Source organism: Artibeus jamaicensis, unplaced genomic scaffold (genome assembly GCF_021234435.1).
Source record: "Artibeus jamaicensis isolate MK-2021 breed Jamaican fruit bat unplaced genomic scaffold, CSHL_Jam_final contig_402, whole genome shotgun sequence".
NCBI classification, from domain to species: domain Eukaryota; kingdom Metazoa; phylum Chordata; class Mammalia; order Chiroptera; family Phyllostomidae; genus Artibeus; species Artibeus jamaicensis.
Window position 1 is genome coordinate 9,690,714 of NW_026521818.1, and position 18,335 is coordinate 9,709,048.

An 18,335-nucleotide genomic window follows, 5' to 3' on the forward strand; every position below is an offset into this window, starting at 1 on the left:
ACTAATCCCTGCCACTTTCCCTGTTACCTGACAAAAGCTTGACATGGCCTAAAGTATTGTGCCATCACTCCTGTGACAGAATCAGCCCAGTCTGCTCGAGCCAAGAGCCGCTGGAAAAATGCTGGTGGTCTCTTTCTTTGCCCCAGCACGAAGAAGACGTGGAGGGAAGTTTCGGGTGCTCCCCACCAGTGTCCCAGGGGCCATCAGATATGTCCAAGATTGGACCAGGCCAGTCAGGACCAGGTCCCAGGGAGAGAAGCAGCAGAATCTCAGTGGGAGCTCACTACTGAACAGCACAACCTTCTTTTAAAGGCCTGCACCTCACGTCACCTCAAAATCAGCTCCACTAAGGACCACACACAGCATCCGGCAGCATTTCCCCTCTATCTTTGTATAATCGGGCAAGAGAATAAGAAACTCGGGAAGATTATTTTCCTTTTTATTTCCAGATTGAAGGCAGGACCCGAGTTCACATTTCATTCCCACGTTAGAATAATACAAATGCCTCGCACGATAATGATGAAAATGCCTGGTGCACTCATTGGAGCACAGTGCTCACAGAACTGCTGAGCTGAACTGAATCTGCAAATCCATAGAATTATATAAGATACCTTAAATTACATTAAATTTTTGCTGTGTGCTTTTAAATCATGGAGTGCAAGACCCATCGGCACTCAGAGTGTATTTATTACCTTAACAAATGTCAGATGATTGTGTCCAGTGTTATCTATTATTTATGAATAACAAGAAGCTGTAAGACTGGAAATGACAAGCTTTAATATGTCCAAAAGGTTAGGCGTAATGCAGTTTGCTGCCCTATAAATTTCTCGACATCATCTTCCCTCCTCATAAAGCCCTGCCAGTGGTGACTGCGCCGAACTTCCATTATTACTGCATGGTTCCTAATGACTGCCCCTGCCTTCCGTGAAGAAGTATAATTAATTGCAGATACGTTTTTGAAAAAGAATGCATCCTTGAAAGAAATGTAAAACTTTAAAATAATTGGGAAATGCCTGTTATCCCATTAAAAATGAATATTTATTTCTACAAAGACCGTTTTCAGGCTGTAGACTTCTGAGCTTAAGACATAACTAATTAAGGACAGCAAACCGCCGCACTGCTGGTAATGAGCTTTCCGACACCGGTGATGATCCCATCTACTGTGCATCCAATGTATTTGAATATACCCAACTACATTTCACTAGTTCACTTCGGGGCCCTTCAAGGACGGGAGGTGCTGGGAACTTAGCCCATGACGCTGTGCCTGTGGACCCTGTCGGGCCTGCTCTTTGCCTCACAGGACTTCCCCTAATACTTGCGCAGCCTGTACTTCCCTGGGACCTGCCCGAGAACACAGCTTTTCTGTTCTTTCTCTCTGTGGCATGAGTTATGTATTGTGAGCAACTCTCGCAGCTTTCGAGGCCATTGTTGTATGTCAAGAAAGGAGAAATGTCCTCAGGAAATTTCCCTGTGTCCACTTTTTGCCCTTGCTAGACTACTTTGTCTATGGAGGGGTAAGGTAATGCAAAATAAAACTTGTTATAATCATTTTTTTTTAACTCCAAGAAACGAGGCTATCAGAAATGTTATTTTTCTATTATTATACATGATTCTAAATACAAATGACTTCACAGTTTTACCGTTAGGACAAAAAAATTTTAGATGAGCACAGTGTAGTTGAAGCAATAAAGAGCGAATCTGTAACTACTCCAGATGTTCAGTTAATAAGATCATGCCTAGCCCAGCCCCTGCAATCCTTGGAAGTTCCATTAAGCTGTCAGAAAGCTTTGTCATTGTGTGTGTGTTTGTGCATAAGACGGGCTAGTGGAAATGGATTTTCAGGAACAGGGTGGGGGCAAAGTGGACTCATGTCTGTGGTGGGGCGGCTTGAAAAAATGGTTATACGTTAAAGGTAAGAAGCCCCTCTAGTAGGTGAGTTGAGTTTTTAAACACCCTAGGGGTTAAGTTGTTGATTTTAAAAGAAAAATTCAAGTCCCCATAACTATAATTTAAGTCTTTTGCTTTAAAAAACAAAGAAAAATGGATGCTAGGTGAAAAAAAGGCTTAGTATCTCTAAAGAGGAAGTTAAAATATTGGTGTGTAGATTCAGAGAGGCTGGGAGATGAAACAGCTTTCTACATGGCTGGCATTTAACTTATTTCCTCTTCTACCTTTCTACAATTTCATCCAGACCTTAGGTAAATTCAGCAAGTCCCCAAGAGGATACCCAATTAATTAGATCAAATCTACATCTCTGCTGACACTGCCGGAAGAACAATTACAGCCTTCTTTCTACCTGGGCTCCTCGGCCCTTGTCCCTCCTTCCCAGCACACAGGCCCATGGAAACTCCCACATCTTCTGTTAAAGAGCTCAGCACCTAACCTTGCAAAATCATTTTTTCTCAACTTTCAAAGTAAAGCCAGACTACAAAAAAATTCCCTTTTGGTAAGTGACAAAGAAATAATATAGCAAAAATAAATGGTGGCTCCCTGGATTATATTCTCATTTTTCTCAGTCTCCCTGATTACGAAAATCTCTATTCTGGATGAAAATTCTGCCATGTGCCATGCACCCCAGTATTTAACTAAAGTGACAGAGAAGCCCACGGGTGGAGTTCAGCTTGCGTGGGGTTTTCCCTAAAATAGAGCTTTTAGCTTGGCTTGGAGCATCTGCCAGGGAAATGCCAGTGATGTGCAGACACTTCAGATCCCAAAAGTGATATGAAACCTATGTCCCAAATTTATTGTGTATGTAACTAATAACCTGATGTGATTGAGTAATCAATTTATTATATCCCTGTCATCTGTCAGTCTCTTAATCTCCATCTTTCCCTCTCTCCTATCTCATTTTGTCCCTTTCCATTCGTCTGCCCTCCTGTCCCCCACTGCCTCCAGCTAAAGCCAAAACCCCTTAGTCTGACTTTCAAGGCTCCACACTACCATTTCAATCTAATTCCCATTCCAGCCTTCTGTACTTTGTCACTTTCAGCCCAGCTCACTACTTGCCTCTTTATCATGACACTCTCTTTTAATAGCATTGTGTCTCGGTCATGGCACTTATTTAACTTGGAATATCGTCCCCTTTTCCTTCAAGGCTTTGCAAGGCTTTCCCCAAGTACCCAGCTTGGAATGAGTTCTGTCTCCCTAACCCTCTCTCAGCACTTGGCCCGCCAAGTTCACTTCTTTTACTCTCAGACTTCACTCTGCCCCATCAGCTCGCCAGGAGGTCTGTCACCTGTGCGTGGCCCCTGCCAGACCGAAGCATCTTGAGTGCAAGGCTTATGCTGTAACACTGAGCATAAGGCTTGTGTGCAACACAGGTTTGCTGAATGTTGAATGCATGAAAAGAGAAATGAAGGAGGGTTGCTGTTTTGCCTTTCTTTGAGACTAAGGTTATTGTCGCTGGTATTTAAGTGTTATTTTGTAGTGCTTTTTTGGCTTCCAGTTTATCCCCTTCAAAGCCATGGAAATGGGCAATGGAAAAAAAAATGAAAGAACCACACAAAGAAGGAAAAATAATATGGTTAAAATACAGTTGGTTAATACCCGAGGTTAAATAAAACTAGGAAGGATTAAGGTTGCAACCGCACCGTGCTTAGGAACAATGGATTCTGAGCCCTTCGTACTTAGAAGTGGCGTGTGACAGCCTCCTTTTAGTGACAGTCATTTAGATTGTGTTTCAAACACATATAACTTGTAACTCTCTGAAATTAAATATTTTTCACAGAATGAAATTTTTACTTTAATTCCTCTTACATGGTTTATTCTAAGAGTTAAAGGGCAAATGCGATCTTACATTCTCACTGAATAAGTTATCAGGAATCTGTTCCACAGGATTACCAGGCAGCAATGGGCAATATATAGAACACGTGGTTCAATTTAAACTGCAGACAATATTTTAGTACAAGTATGCCCTGTGTACTATGTGGGACATATTTATACTAAAAAATTACATGGTTTACTTGAAATTCCAATATAGCTGGGCAGTCTGTATTTTTTCTAGCAATCCTCCTCTACCCCTAAATGATATGCTGGAGAATCTTCCTACAAATATTCTTTAGACTGTTAGACCCACTCTAAACTTTTGGAGAGTAAAATAGTTTAACAAATAGTAATAGAAATGGTACTGAATCATTATGGCTTAGCATAATTTACAAATGAGAAAATATTAATGGACTGAATTTTAAGAATTGTATTTTATTTTTCATTTTATCAGCAATAGCAGCAACTGGATACCAAATTTCTTGTGAGCTTTGTAAGATACTTTTCCTCCACCCCTCAGAAACAGAAATAAGTGAACTCTAATTCAAAAGGGGTTTTGGAACAATAGCAGTCAGTTTCCCATCTCTTAGTGTCCTTGGCCCTGACCACGCGTGTTCCCAACCAGGTCAGTTAATGGTCAGACTGTGGGTCGAAGGCAGAGAACGCCTTGCTCCTCCCATTCATGGGCCTCCTCACCCGACAGAAGTCCTTTCTCTGAATTCTCTTAAAACTGTCCCGTTCAACTCTCACATTTAGAAATAACCAGGATACGCTACAGGTTTTCCTTTAAAAGTTATGCAAATTATCACAGGCTTAGTTGTTAAACAAAAATAAAGCTCAGGCTGTTTAAAAAATAAGAAGGCCTGAATTTGCCAGCATTTCCACAAAAAATTTTAAATATGAGCCTTGTGCCAAACATCCCTCACTTTCTTCTTCCTCCTTGTCAAGTGATATATGACTGCTATAATATTGGTCCTAAAGGGAAGGACTGAAGAAAAGGGACTGAAACACTATTTCCAAGTGCTGCGTCCTGGATGTGTTCAGCCAAGTTGTCTTCGGTTGTCTACTATCTTTTTCTAAAATCTGCCGTGCACAGTTTTGCCTTGTTCACAAAGACAGCGGTGGTTGTAAAAGCTTTTTGGTACATTTCCTAGTCTGCGTATGCTTCATCTGTCTGGCCATTTGATAGTTCTTGGACAGGAACTATGTCTTTCTCCAGAATAGCCTCTAACTCCTTATTGGCATCCAATACTGTGCTATGGAGCCAGTAATAAATTTTGTTTGAGAAGCTGCAGAAAACATTTTTGTTATGGTAATAGTACTGAAGAAATGGCAGAGAAAATTCCATCCAAGTTAAGGAAAGAAGGGAAGCTTATCCCTCTCCCTTTATTACTGTCATCAGCAATAATTTTCTCAGTACATAAAATTACCTACACATGACTTTGATAGGAGCTAAGAAACTCCTTTCCCCATCAGGAGAACTGGGATGCTTTAAAAATCCCCAATCCATCAGGTTTTAAGGACTGGAGATTGTTAAAATGGAAGAGTGCTCAGGCTAGGTTCTCCTATCAAATGGACTCACTTAACATCAGATTGCTAAGCCTGTTAATGAAGAAAGCTGGGCTGTAATGGTCTGGGACTCAGAATAGGTAAAATTTGAATGAGAGAAAAGGGAAAGAAGGGTCAAGTGTAGGTTATTGCCAGGCCAGGGTAATGTACTGTAACACAAGGGTTCTTACAGATATGGGAAAGGTAGCTGAAGTCCTAAAGGGAAACTTCACCCTAGGCCACAGTTTGGGTATTAACTAGCTGGAGTCCACACTTGGCTGCTCACTGCTGGTCTGGAGAAAATCTCACCAGATGTTTAACAAGCCCAGAATGACTAATTTTTTTAGTTAAATTTATTTTGCTCTAAATTCTTCCTTGACTAAACTTCTCATTCCCAGTCACAAAAGCTCAATAGTTGGAGGAGAAATCAAAAAGCACTAGATAATATAATTGCAACATTTATAACCCTGCCAACAGAAGGCATAGAGGTTATTAAATCTTACTCTTTCCAAATGCTAGAAGCAAAGTTTTGGTAGTAATCTAATCCTTATTGGACTCTGAATTACTCTAGGCCAGAGTTGCCCAAATTTGAGTCATTCCACTATCAACACTACAATTTTGTGATATCAGTGAGCCTTATCAACCATATTATTTGCTTAATATTTTCTTTAAATTACCTTTAGAATGTATTTCAGATGGAAGTTATATCATTATCATAAATGGAAAAAAGTGTCACTTGTCATAGCTAGAAGGTAACCATAAGAATAAAATTCAGTTAAAGCAAAACAGTGTTAATTCTAGCTAGCTCCAGCAGCCAGTGAAAGCCCACAATCTAAGGCCCGTTCCTCCTTGCCAGAAAGAGACAGTAGCCAGTTGAGGGAGTTGTCAGTGATAAAGTACCGAAATTGAGACATTTTCCTCGACAGAACCAAGAAGAAGAAGACGGAAAGAGAAGTGAAAATGGTGTAACTTTCCACACCCCGTGATTCTTGCAATCCACGAGGCCCTGAAGACACCTAAATCATCTCATAGAAGGTGCAGCGTGTCCAGTGCGGAGACACTACTGCTGTAGGCTACAGTGCATTTGAGGAATAAATAATTGACCATAAAGAGGGTTATTGATAAACCCCGTACTTTATAGAATTCCATTCCAGATCGTTACAAAGTGTGCACAGTACACTCATTACCCTTTGTGGGCCTTGTGAGTCTTACCGGACTGTTGTTTCCCAGACTAAAAATTGCTGATACAAATCGTCTGTGCATTGATTGAAATACATTCAATGTTTTAAATTATTCATTTGCTCTCTTATTTAAATTCTGTTTCTACATCTTTTCCTTATCTATAATAAGCATATCTTGATTAAATGTAATATAGTGGTCATATCTCACTTTAAAGAGTTCCCAAAATATATAAACACACCACATTTCTGGCATTTCCACTCAAATGGTAACATGTTGTATATGTTGGCTACTTCATCCACTTTCTGAGAGCTCACTAAAACTCCATAAAATGAAGTCAGAAGTAGGGGTTTTTCTCCTATTCCCAATTTATTCTTGCATCGCAATGGTCAGCATTTACATTTTATATTTGTGCTACCCAGCTCTCTTGGCAGATCTGTGCGCAGCTAATTTCCTCACACATCTTGCAGTCTTCTTGGAAGTCAGTTTTTATGGTATTGTTACTTTTGGTCAGAAACAAGAAGCCCAAGAGTGGCTATTAATTCTCAGTATTGCTTAACCTAAAAAAGAAGGCTCTTATTTCTTTTGCTGTGGGAAGGAGCGGTGGTGAGGGGAAACAAGCCAGATCTAAAAATAAACTGGATTCTCTTTCTTATTCATATGTAATTAGAGCCCCTTTGTAACTACTGCTTACTACCTCAATAGTTATAGGAAGAATAAATAATATGTATTTTTAAATGTGGCAAAACTAAGAAAGCAGTAGCCAGGGCTGCATCTAATTTATCAACTTGGTGATTAAAGGGCTGGCTCTAGAGGCTCCAGACATCTGGGGACCCAGAGATAAAACAGAGTGGCTGGCTGTGTTTTTACTAATGAATCTAGGCCTTGAAAGATATCAGGCAATTTTAAAGAAAAGCAGCAAGGACGAGAGACATTAGACAAGGCCAATAGGGTAATGAAGGGCAAGCCAGTTACTGAGAGAGAAAATTACTTCATTTTCTGTGATAATGCTTCTGGTGTGCTTTGCAGGTCTCTTCTCACACTTTGTTAATACGACTGTATCTACATACGACATCAGACTGCTACTCACAGTATAGAAGGGAAGAGCCTTGGAACATTCCACAGAGGGGCAGAGGGCTGGGGTCTATTATTTTGAAAGGAGGAGGCTAAGAACAATGGTAGCAGAAGGGGGTTAGATTGCAAGGTTGGGAACGGTGCTTTAACAGAATGTGAAGGACGCACAGGGTTAAATCAACACGAAAGACACAGCCAGGAAAAGAAAGGACAGGCGAGCAAACATACTCTGGAAATGCAGAACTGTTTGGAGGATGAGGTGGGACCGAGAATGAGACTAGCCCCGAGTTGTTCAGAGTATCTGCAGAGCAGAGCTATGGGCTCGTCTGCTCGCTGGTTTTTTTTTTCCAGCGGCCAAAATAAAAGGGCAATGGACACCTGATTCCTCCTCAGCTAGCTGGTCAGTGGACACATTTTCTGCTTAGTAGGGGGAAATGCGCAGTATTTTAGAAACAATTCCAGAGTATATTTAGCTCCTAAAGCTGGCGCATACAAATGTCACATTCCTATGAGACAATCGACCCAGTGAAAAGAGCACCTGCCAGAGGCCCTCAGAAAACCCAGGAAACCCTCGCATCCCAGGAGATGCTGCACACACGGATGTGACATCATTAAGGCGTCCGCGTCAGGGGAGGGAGAGAAAAGCAGCGAGAGGATTACAGACTGGGTCACATAAGGAACGGCATAATGAGTCAGAGAAGAAACAAGACTTTCCCACAGAATAACGCCACCACCAAGTCGTAACACACAGTGCTTGGCAAAAGAAAAGAAAAGATCAAAAGAAATCATGATCCTTCAAAACAATTCGGAGCAAAATGGAAATCAAAATCACAAAAATCATGGTGAAAGGAACATTAAAGCTACATCTTTCAAAAATTTCTGCACAGCGTCTCATTGTCTTTGCCCCATCAAATACCTAATTGTCAAAAATCAAACTCAAATTTGATAGGGCAAGGCAAGGAGCTAATAGCACAAGAACAGTGATCATGTTAAACACCCATGCAGTCCCCTCTGCCACCATTGTTTGACAATCTGTAGACTGCTTCCAGCTTTGTCAATATTCATAATAAGACCCAAGAGAATGAACAATGCCGAATTTTAAAATGATGTCAAAGTGTTAATTGGACTCTGATAACCTCCATCCCTTGGGGGACTTAACGATTGGAGAAAATTTGAGCCACTGGTTTCACTGAAGTGAAGAAAAACATAATTGTAACCAACAGCTAGATATTTGGTTGACATATTTAATGCTTTACTGGAAAGGCTGTTTGGTTTTTTAGAAAGTCACAGTGGGCAAACACAGAGTGTTTTTACTGAGCTGTCTCTTCTTGAGAACCCAGCCAAGACTAATACCTCTGCAGTCTGGAGCCACACATAACAAATAATGACACATGCTAGGGGGCTGGTGGCCTGTTGTGACAGTTCTGTCTCACCACAAACCGGCCTGGTGCTTTCTCAGTGTGGTAAGTGCAAGGATCCCTCCAACTTAAAGAGGCTGCTGAGACAAAACCCACTTTTGAAAAGAGATTTGGGGCAGGACACATTAATAAGAGGTTACAGAATAATAATAAAATCAATTAAGGGGACATGCTGAAGAACCAGCTAAAAGGGCTGCGTCTTCTCGTTCTGGCTTGGCACACAGAGCAGCTGAGTATACAGCACTCTCAGGAGACCAGACGCAGAAGAGAGGATGGAAATGGAGCGTGCAAGGCTGCCTAGAACACATGCTCTCAGAGTAAAGACGGAGATGGGTATACAGAAAACCCGGGGGCGGACGTGCTCAAGACTGTCCTCCAAGGGTCACTGTGGCCGGACTCAAATTCCTGCTTGGACGAAAGTCTTGAAAACATATAGAAGTAAACAATTCCATATAGGGGGAAACAGCTCGAAATAAAACTGGCTTTTCAGTCTCTGTTTTGCAAGACTGTTTTTTTTGACAAGTAAAAGCCTCTTTGGTTGCAGCTGCAATGCAAGTAGGTTGTGTTACCAGAAGCAGCAAATGGCAAGAAAAAAGATGACATTTTCTGTCTCTAGCTGAGCAAAGAAAGCAAAGGAGAATTTAGGGCAGTTCACAGTTGAGCCCCTTTGATTTACTGCAGCTTCCTTTCCGTTTTAGATGCATAGCAATTTTGCTTGATTAAATAACACATTTTTACAGAAGAACATTTAGCTGTTGTTCTGTAAAGGCAGTTACAGTATGTCTCAGGACCACGGCTCTATTCAAATTCAGTGCCATGGGAGAGTGAGGTGCTACCAGCCAGGAAAGGCTTTGCCTTGCTATTTCTCTATAAACTGATTAAACGGACCTTTGACTACATGCACTTGCCAAAGCCCTCACTGTACCCCATTCCCTTATGTTGCAAAATGAAGATCCAAAAATTACAGAACCACGGAAGAGGAGTGGAAAGGGATCTCAGGATCCTGCATCTGCTTTTGACCAGGCCACACTGGTTTTGGGTGGAGAAAGCTTAGCGGCTGTGTTATTTGTTTTGTGCGGTTTCTCCGTGCTTGGGCAATAATTCAGGATCAAGCCTAGCACAGAGGATTGGGTTGCAGTCTTTTTTGAGATGCTTTCAATCATAGTGTGTTGGAGGTTCTTAAACTTTGCTGTGATTCAGCTGGAAGCAGTTACAAAGTCCTCCCTACTTTTCCCTCCCTCTCCCCCCAGAGGAAGAGGCAATTCCAAGGCCTTACCCTTCTTGTCTTGGTGATTATGGGAAGACACTGCCCCCAAAGAGTCTGTGCTGTCAGGTGAATGGAGCAGATTCTTCCAGTCCAGCATTCCTCCCCTAGACTCATACCCCTCTTGAGCCGCCGAATCTGACGTGGTGGTGCTGGGCAAGAGGGAACTGGAGTGCCCTGTTTTCATCACAAATACGGTTAGGGAAAACATCACTGGACATGCCCACAGTCCCTTTGCTCAGCGGAGGCCAGGAGATGTCAGTGGGGTTCAGTGGAAGACTCCTTGAACTCAGAGAATAAAAGGTCAGATCCCATCTCTGCTGCTTGGTGGGTGAGCCTCAGGGAATCATTTAACCTCTCTGGGTCGATTTTCCTTGTGCCCCAAATGGAGATTGAGTGGGATAAAGTGGCACAATGGTAAAAATACCTGGCAGTGTCTGGCACATAGTAGGTGCTCAATGCTATTATCCTTCTTTGGTATTCCCATAGCAGCACTGGAGGCAGAACGTGCCCACTGTGGGGACGGACACTCTTTGTGACTGGTAGGGGAGGTTTATGGTAGTGAACCAGCCTCTCCCCCAGCACAAATAGCTCAGCTGTGCTGAGCCTTTTTCCTGGAGGTGTGTCTAGTTTGCAGCTTTTCCAACCAACAGGCAATCCTTTTTGGGAGAAGCGACTGCTTTCTAAAGGGATCTGCTCCCACCTCCTTTTCACTGCAATGGAGGCCTCAACTGCTCCACGTTGTCATGATTTTGCCTTTCATGTTTTAATTCCAGCAACGTTATTTTCATGTTTTTATGAGTCATACTTTTGAAAGGTTGTTTTTGAGGCCACACTGACTGATACTATTCTGATAAGAAAGATAGCTTTTTGAGGTGCAGTATAGCCTGTGATAGGATGTCAGGAGATTAGCTAGTCTGGGAATTAGGGCAGACACTAGACATTTCCTGTGCACACATACCTAAGCTTTCTTCCCATCATTCCACAAGGTCAAATGCAGATCGTGGCTTTGATCTACACTGGCACAATGATTTAAAGAAGCCCCACTACCTGATATTCTTTCTGGCAGAAATAAAACATTACCTCCCTGTGATTTTCAAGTAGTCTTTGGTTTATTCAACCATTTGACCTATAGCAACTTCCTGAGCAATTTTTAGAAAGACATCGGGGCAACTACCATGAATGAGCAATTGTGCCTTTGGTAGAAAGCAGGACAGATTCTCAGGTGACTTCAACCTTGGGCTGTGATCATCAAGTATGTGATAAGTAAAATGCTGGCCACCAGAAAGAAAGCTTATAATGATCAATGCATCTTCTTCTTCCTTTTTACAATTATTATTGGATGTTGGCGCTCCAGGAGACTTTAATACTGCCAGTTACAAATATATTTATGTGAGCAGGAAAAAGCAAGTCAGCCAGTGGCTTATCTAAGCGGTAATGATCTCTGTGGAAGTGCCGCGGCTACACGCTGCAGCAAAGCTTCGGTAACACTGAAGAGGGAGGGAGCTTTCTGTGTAGAACTGGTTTGGCTCCCACGCAGCTTCAAACATCCACTTCGCTGCAAACAGTCTGGTTCCTATCCCACTGCTAAAACCACGTTCATTTAAAACTCAAGAATGCTTGATCTAGACTTTTTGTTTTTACAAGTCTGGCTTCCACATCTCATCTCCTAATGCTGATTAGAGAGCTGGGGTAAGAAAATAACCCAGAAATGGAAATACAGAATTTACTTTTACTTCCTCTAGCTTATACTGAGGTCCAAAATATCCTGTATTTTTTTCTACTCTTCAACACTGCTCTAATGAAATACACAGTTAACCTAAGAGAGAATTCAGCACTCTCAGGAGAAGCAAACGATTCAAAATAGCTTTGTACTGAGTAAGGAAGGGGGGAATGGGGGGAAAAGCTGGTCCCCTCCAAGTAGCAAAAATTTCTTTTACCTGAATTGATACACATTTTGAGCTCTTTCAATCTGACTGTGTTCAAGGGGCAATTTTATGATAATGCCTTAAGTATGGTTTAGGGAGAACATTTCTTAATACGGTAATCTAGGGGAAATATATGCCTGAGGGGCACATTATCTGTAGAAAGATTTCTTGGACCATATGCTGCAAATACGTGGGCAACTCATTGGTGATGGAAAGCTATGGCTATGAGAGGATATTAATGTGGACCAGATGGTGGTTAGGTAGGAAAATGTTTCACACAAATGTCAGAAATTAGCTCCTTCCTATTGCTTAAGTGTTAGCCTAATACCCACCACATCTCCCTTCTCTATATGTAAATCTAGAGAAACCATGCATCTGATGTACTCAACAGAAAAATATATACAACAGCATGAGGTTTGTGATCTTGTAAACTCAACACTTGAGGACAGGCAACACGTGTCACTGGTGAAGCAGACAGTCCAAGAAAGCAGTACCTGACTCTCAGAGATTTTAGAGCCGCCGTGTGAAGGACCGTTCAGCAATTCTTAGTTTAAAATCAAAGAAGTATACGATTATCGCTTAAGTTTAAAATAATGATAAAAGGAAATCACTTTATTTCTTCCTAGAATAATATAGCCTGTAGGCTATATTATTTTTGTTCATTCCCTAAGAGACTTTAAAACCAAAGTAATGCTACAAAAATAGGTAATCATTTGTGGATACAGTATGAGATGCCAATAGAATTGGAACCTATAATTTTGTCTTGTTAACCCAATTAGGGAGGCCATATTTTAATTAGTGGAGTTTATGATGTATAATTCTTATAATAAAGAGACAGATTTTAAAAGTTAATTTTAGTATGCATCATATTGTTTCTCTATATCTACAAGTCTCCGTGATTGCAAAGGTTAGAGACCCTTCAAACTAACCTAGTCACAATGATTGTAGACAATTAGACACAAAAAGAGACACTGTATCAGTACAACAGAGGAAAAGAGAAGGAAAATGTCAGGGTCCCATTCACTAAAAAGGGGTTCTCGATGATATAACTGGTGTTGTGCAGAGCTTTGGCCAAGCAAAGAGTGCATGTTTTATTGAAATGGTCTCTTTTTCAGACTTACGCAGTTGGGGTGGTGGTGTTCACTTTATGAGCCTGCACTCAGCCAATGACCTTGAATGGAAATATTCAAAGGACACAGCTAGAAACAGTGTGTGTGCTTTGCACTGTGGGGTTGGCTTCCTAATGTACATCCATGCTCTTAAATATAGCAATTTGGTATTTCATTTGATGGTACAAATACAGCGCCTAGTCCAGTGCCTGGTACATAGCAGGCACTCAATAAATATTTGATGAATGAATTAATTAAATCTATCTTTCATTTATTAACTCTAAAATAAGCATATCTTCACTATTTGGTGAGAAGAAAGTTCCCTGTATTTTTCTAATTACTGTCTGGACCAGCCCTCATTTTGATGGTCAAATCATTGTCTAACCACTTCACACTGGATAGATTTAGCCCGGAATGGACAGGACCATTGGTTAAAAGGAATGGTCCAACTCTTTACTTTCATTCCAGAAACCACTGATTGAGACCTGAGGGTGAAGGGTGTAACATTGTTATGGTGTTAACATGGAGGAATTTATAAGTTCCTTTCTGTGTGTGTGTGTGTGTGTGTATGACTGATTTTTGCTCATAAAGAACATCCCCCCATGGTTTACTTGTTCTATCTAAATAAGGAACTACCTGGGAGTTAACGTTGGTCTAAGTACAAATTGATGAATGCTAGGGAGGTTGCTGGTTCAATTAGATTGAAGACCTGAATTTCTCAGTATCTGATAAAGATTATTCAATTACAAGAAATGATTGCAAAGTGTGGTATTGTAGAAGAGCAGATGCAGAGTGGGTTCTCTTTCTGAAGGACAAGCTAAGCTGGATGACATTTGCCTCCTGAGAATTTCTCCTCCCAGTAGTTGGTATTTAATATTCTGGTTTGAATCACAGAGGAGATAGTGTTGAAGGTGGATGAGTTCTGTGGGCCCATCCACTCCATGCTGCCTCACTTCACGGGAGGACAATCAGGAGAAAGCAGGCATTGTTTTCCAGCTTATAAGACAGTCATTAGGACTTTTAGAGAGGCTTTTTATTTATGCTAATTAGACACGTTGCATGAGCATTTACATAGAGCCGTGAGACACACTTGTAGCCGTCCTGAACTACTACTTTGAATCCAAAATCTACTTGGCTGCCTTTTCTTTCCTATTTTATTCATTTCTTTATTTCCCCCTTCCTTTCTTACCTACTTCTACATTTAAAGACTGTCCTAGAACTGTTCTTAAACACAAAAACTATAAAATGTCTGCATATCAATGAAATTTCTAGTCCCCACTGTAATGCATAAGCTTAAATTCATCACATACCTTCTTTTCACTTTATATTTAAAAAATACATGAATAGTTTACCCTAATAAGTATCTGGAGGAACTTCGAGAAGTGGAGAGGAAACATTTCAACCACATCTCAACTCTTCTTATAAAGATCTCAGAATATTCTGCTTGTGGACATAACAGCTTTGTTCAGTGGTGTGTCTGTGTATCTCAGCAGGAACAAAGGGGTAACTCCTGTTTGCCTGTCACGTGTATGGTGCCACTCTTCCTTGTCCACAGTCTAAAGAAATCTTGATGAAAACGTGTCTAAATAGTCTCATTCTTTGTGAACTTGAATTTCGATGGCCAATATTGTGCTCTATTGGAAAGTTTTGCCTAGTAAGAGCTCAGTATGTTCACCCTGTACAGATTTTCCCCTGCAGAATGTATTGTCCCAAATTAGCATTTTGGGAAGGTTACTCTCTATCAGTTGAAGAGCTATGGCCTATCAGTTATAAGTACTATTCTTTTATCTTGGATATACTTATACCCAAAAGTAATTTCTTCTCCCTCGAGAACTCATGAAATATACTCACCAAATTCCTACAGTTGGCATATTTCACGTTACATGGATTATACTGTAGGACTCGGTCTCACACATCAAAAACAAGTAGAGTGATTTTATGGCATCAGGAAATTATCATTTTAGTGAATTGGGACCCTGAAGTAACAAAGATTCTGGTCCATGGTGTTTAGGGATGAAAACTATAAACTACCACAGGGTGAGTGGCTTGAAGAATTAAAAAAAAAAAGAAATCCACAAACTGACCATATACTGTGTTGTAAGACATTTCATGATCTGGTGGAGGAGTTGAAATGTCTATAAAGAATAATGAGAATAAAAAAATTAACAAGAGAACTAAGGTTTGAAAATACTGAAGAGGATTAGTGAAACAGGATTTCCTAAACAGATTTGTAGCGATAATTAATTAATATCTTCCTTACCATTCAGCGCCACGAAGGAGTCTGAAAGACAAAAGGAGGAGGAGGTTACTTATGTTTGATGCATGCTTAGTGTGACTTACACAGTACATGGGAATGAACTAATACAGAACTATGATAATGTATGGTACCCAATACTAAGTAAATACACTTTAATTTTGACTTTGTAACATGAGATGCTTTATTTTCCATCCAATTTCATACCCCCATCTCTTCCCCAAGTGAGTTTTCTCTGTCACTGCTTTTGTTGCCAAGAGACAGAGAAAAAACAAAGAGGTAGTCAAGAAATGGTAACTGCCATTATATGTGTTTCTGAGAACTTAAGCCCTACTCTATACTGAGGGACACATATGTGGATAAAGTAAGTGACATGAGGACACTTACAAAGTACTTTTAATCACTATACCTAAGGATCAGCAGATTGTATCCAAGTAGAAAATAAATATCAGTCTATGATATCAACAGTCTTCTGTCCAAAGTGAATAAAAGTGTTTCATTTAAAAAAATAAAAATTCATTGCACTTAGGGGATTTGTAAAAAAGTAACAAAATATCTTTGTTTCTTTTTTACATTCTCTCCTTCCATCCTAACCACCACCCTGTGAGGAACAATCCAGTTCATTGCAACAGTCTGAACTCAGCAGGGGTTTCAGTTAGGTAATTACAAACAAAAATAAAAGTAATCACACACACTCAGGCAACATATTGGGTGTACCGTGTGTCTGGGGTAGGACGCTGGTTCACTCGTCCTGCTACTCAGCCCCTAGCACTGGTTCTTTATGATTTCCTCGTTTCCCATGAAATCCTGTCAGAGTCACTGTGCACCAATCATCTAAACCCTCTGAGTGCCTATCAGTGAGGAGGTTTGCCCAGTTGAAGCAGGTCCCACTCTGGCAGGAGCACAGGCTGCTGAGAAGGCGCTAGGAAAGGCAGCAGAGGGTCAGGTCCGCCCACCTCCTGCCTGCAGTGGGTGCTCTCAGTGCCTTGGCAGGGATGGGATTTGGGGTCAGGCGGCTCATGAAAACACTGAGCCTACACTGCAGAGATTGAAGAGTAAATCACTGGCTTGGGGCCTGAGGGTCTCCCCTGGGCTAGATACTGAGGCTTCCTTAGGCTTTTCTGCCACGGACATAGGTGTGGTGTGAGCCTACTGGTGTAGCGGACACATGATAGAGATATTGACCATGTTTACATTTTTTCATACATTTACCTATGAAATCCAAATCAACACCCCAGTTTCCTACAGATGCCCATACCACCAGATCATAAAAATGTGATGTGAGTGAATTAAGTTCACTCACAAAGAAACACATAGAAACCAAAATCTGTTTCACTCAAAAATGGAGTATTAAGGTACCAAAGTGATTAAGACCCATAGATTGAATTGTTTTACCACACAGAAGTCACACAGATCTTCTGGCAATGACTCTGTGTCCTACGATGATTTCTTAACTCGTTAAATTTTATGTGTGAATAAAAAACTTTTACCAATATATAACATTTGCAAACAAAATAGTACATGGCAAAGAATTTGGAGATTAGGTTGCCTTATCTCTGTAGTTGATTGTGTCTGATCTCTACAAAAATATAAGGTAGAAGGTTGAACGGCCCGTTAGCATTTTCAGGAGAATTTTGGTATTAATCAGATCACAGGACAACCAGGATCCTTTCCATGAAGTTCTACCTATAATGTTACTGTTTAATGACTTTTGAAATGAGCTCTGAGATTAGCATAAGTTAATTTCTATGAAAAGGTTATTTTTGAGTCACTTTGTACTAAGTGGGTTTTTTTTGAAAAATGTTTTCTACTGCATGTGCTAACAGACATAAAACTAATTTTAAAAGTAATTACTTTTTGTAGTGTGCATGTTCAAGAAAGATAAAACAGTTTTACCACTCAATTAAAAAGCTAGAGTATAATGCCCAATCTTTTTATTATTTGGCTAAAAATGACAATGTAACAGCACATTTAAAAAAACAACAAAAATGGGTTTTTAAAAATGAAGATGCAGATATAACTTACTCTTCTGTTATCATTAATTCTCGTAGAGTGAATTTGTTCCACAGCATTATAATAATGAAATAGGTGCCAGCATTTATAGCAACTACATTGGCTTTAAAACACACTATTTTCTTTATTTGATATTTGGAAGATGGTTTCTGTTATTTATGCATTTTCGGTGCCAGCTGTACTGGGTTCCACAGGCAGGGTAATGTTTCTAGGCCATTCGATAAATCACCTCCGCCCAAAGGTAAACGTGGAGAAAAAGCTTTAACTTACTGTGACAGTCTCCTAGGCCTTCTGTACTGCCACGCTCTACATCCTGTTCGAAAGTCAGTCTTCAAGAAAGGAGGGAGGAGAAAAACAGAAACAAATTCAACAACGTGAGTCACTATGCTAGTTTAGTTTATTAAAGCAATTAACTCAGTTTGATAAGTCAAGTGGCATGTGCAAAAAAAATCAGTATATAACAGCTTGACAGTTCATCTCTGAAATTTATAGAAATGAATCTTCTATATAAGAATCTCCAAAGAGAAGCCATGGTTTAATTCAGATATTATTCAGGAGTTAATTAGTTAGTGCCTAATTTCTATTCCTCTTTTACTCTGATTCCCTGATCATTCCCTGAACATTTAAATGTTAAAACATACCCTTATAAACAATACAGAAGTCTATAAATGAAAAATAAAATTTGTTCCTCTCTACTTTCTCTTTCACTCCGACTCCTGCCTTTCTAGACATTTATCTATCTCCTTGCTTAACAACAACTTCTATAACAAAGTGTTAAAAGGTACA

General features: G+C 40.3%; 1 protein-coding gene across 5 annotated transcripts in view; it reads right to left on the reverse strand.

Annotated features, from left to right (window-relative positions):
- The window catches only part of SEMA6A (semaphorin 6A), a 125,012-nt gene that overhangs the window by 12,501 nt on the left and 94,176 nt on the right, over positions 1-18,335 (reverse strand). For 3 of the 5 annotated variants that reach the window (XM_037141801.2, XM_053665274.1, XM_053665272.1), the window contains 4 exons: positions 17,820-17,878; positions 15,543-15,563; positions 15,367-15,417; positions 10,258-10,422 (listed from right to left, as the gene is read on the reverse strand). In XM_037141801.2, the coding sequence (XP_036997696.2) occupies positions 10,258-10,422; positions 15,367-15,417; positions 15,543-15,563; positions 17,820-17,878 (296 nt within the window). The remainder of the gene's footprint in view (positions 1-10,257; positions 10,423-15,366; positions 15,418-15,542; positions 15,564-17,819; positions 17,879-18,335) is intronic. The other 2 variants (XM_053665275.1, XM_053665276.1) reach the window with 2 other exon arrangements.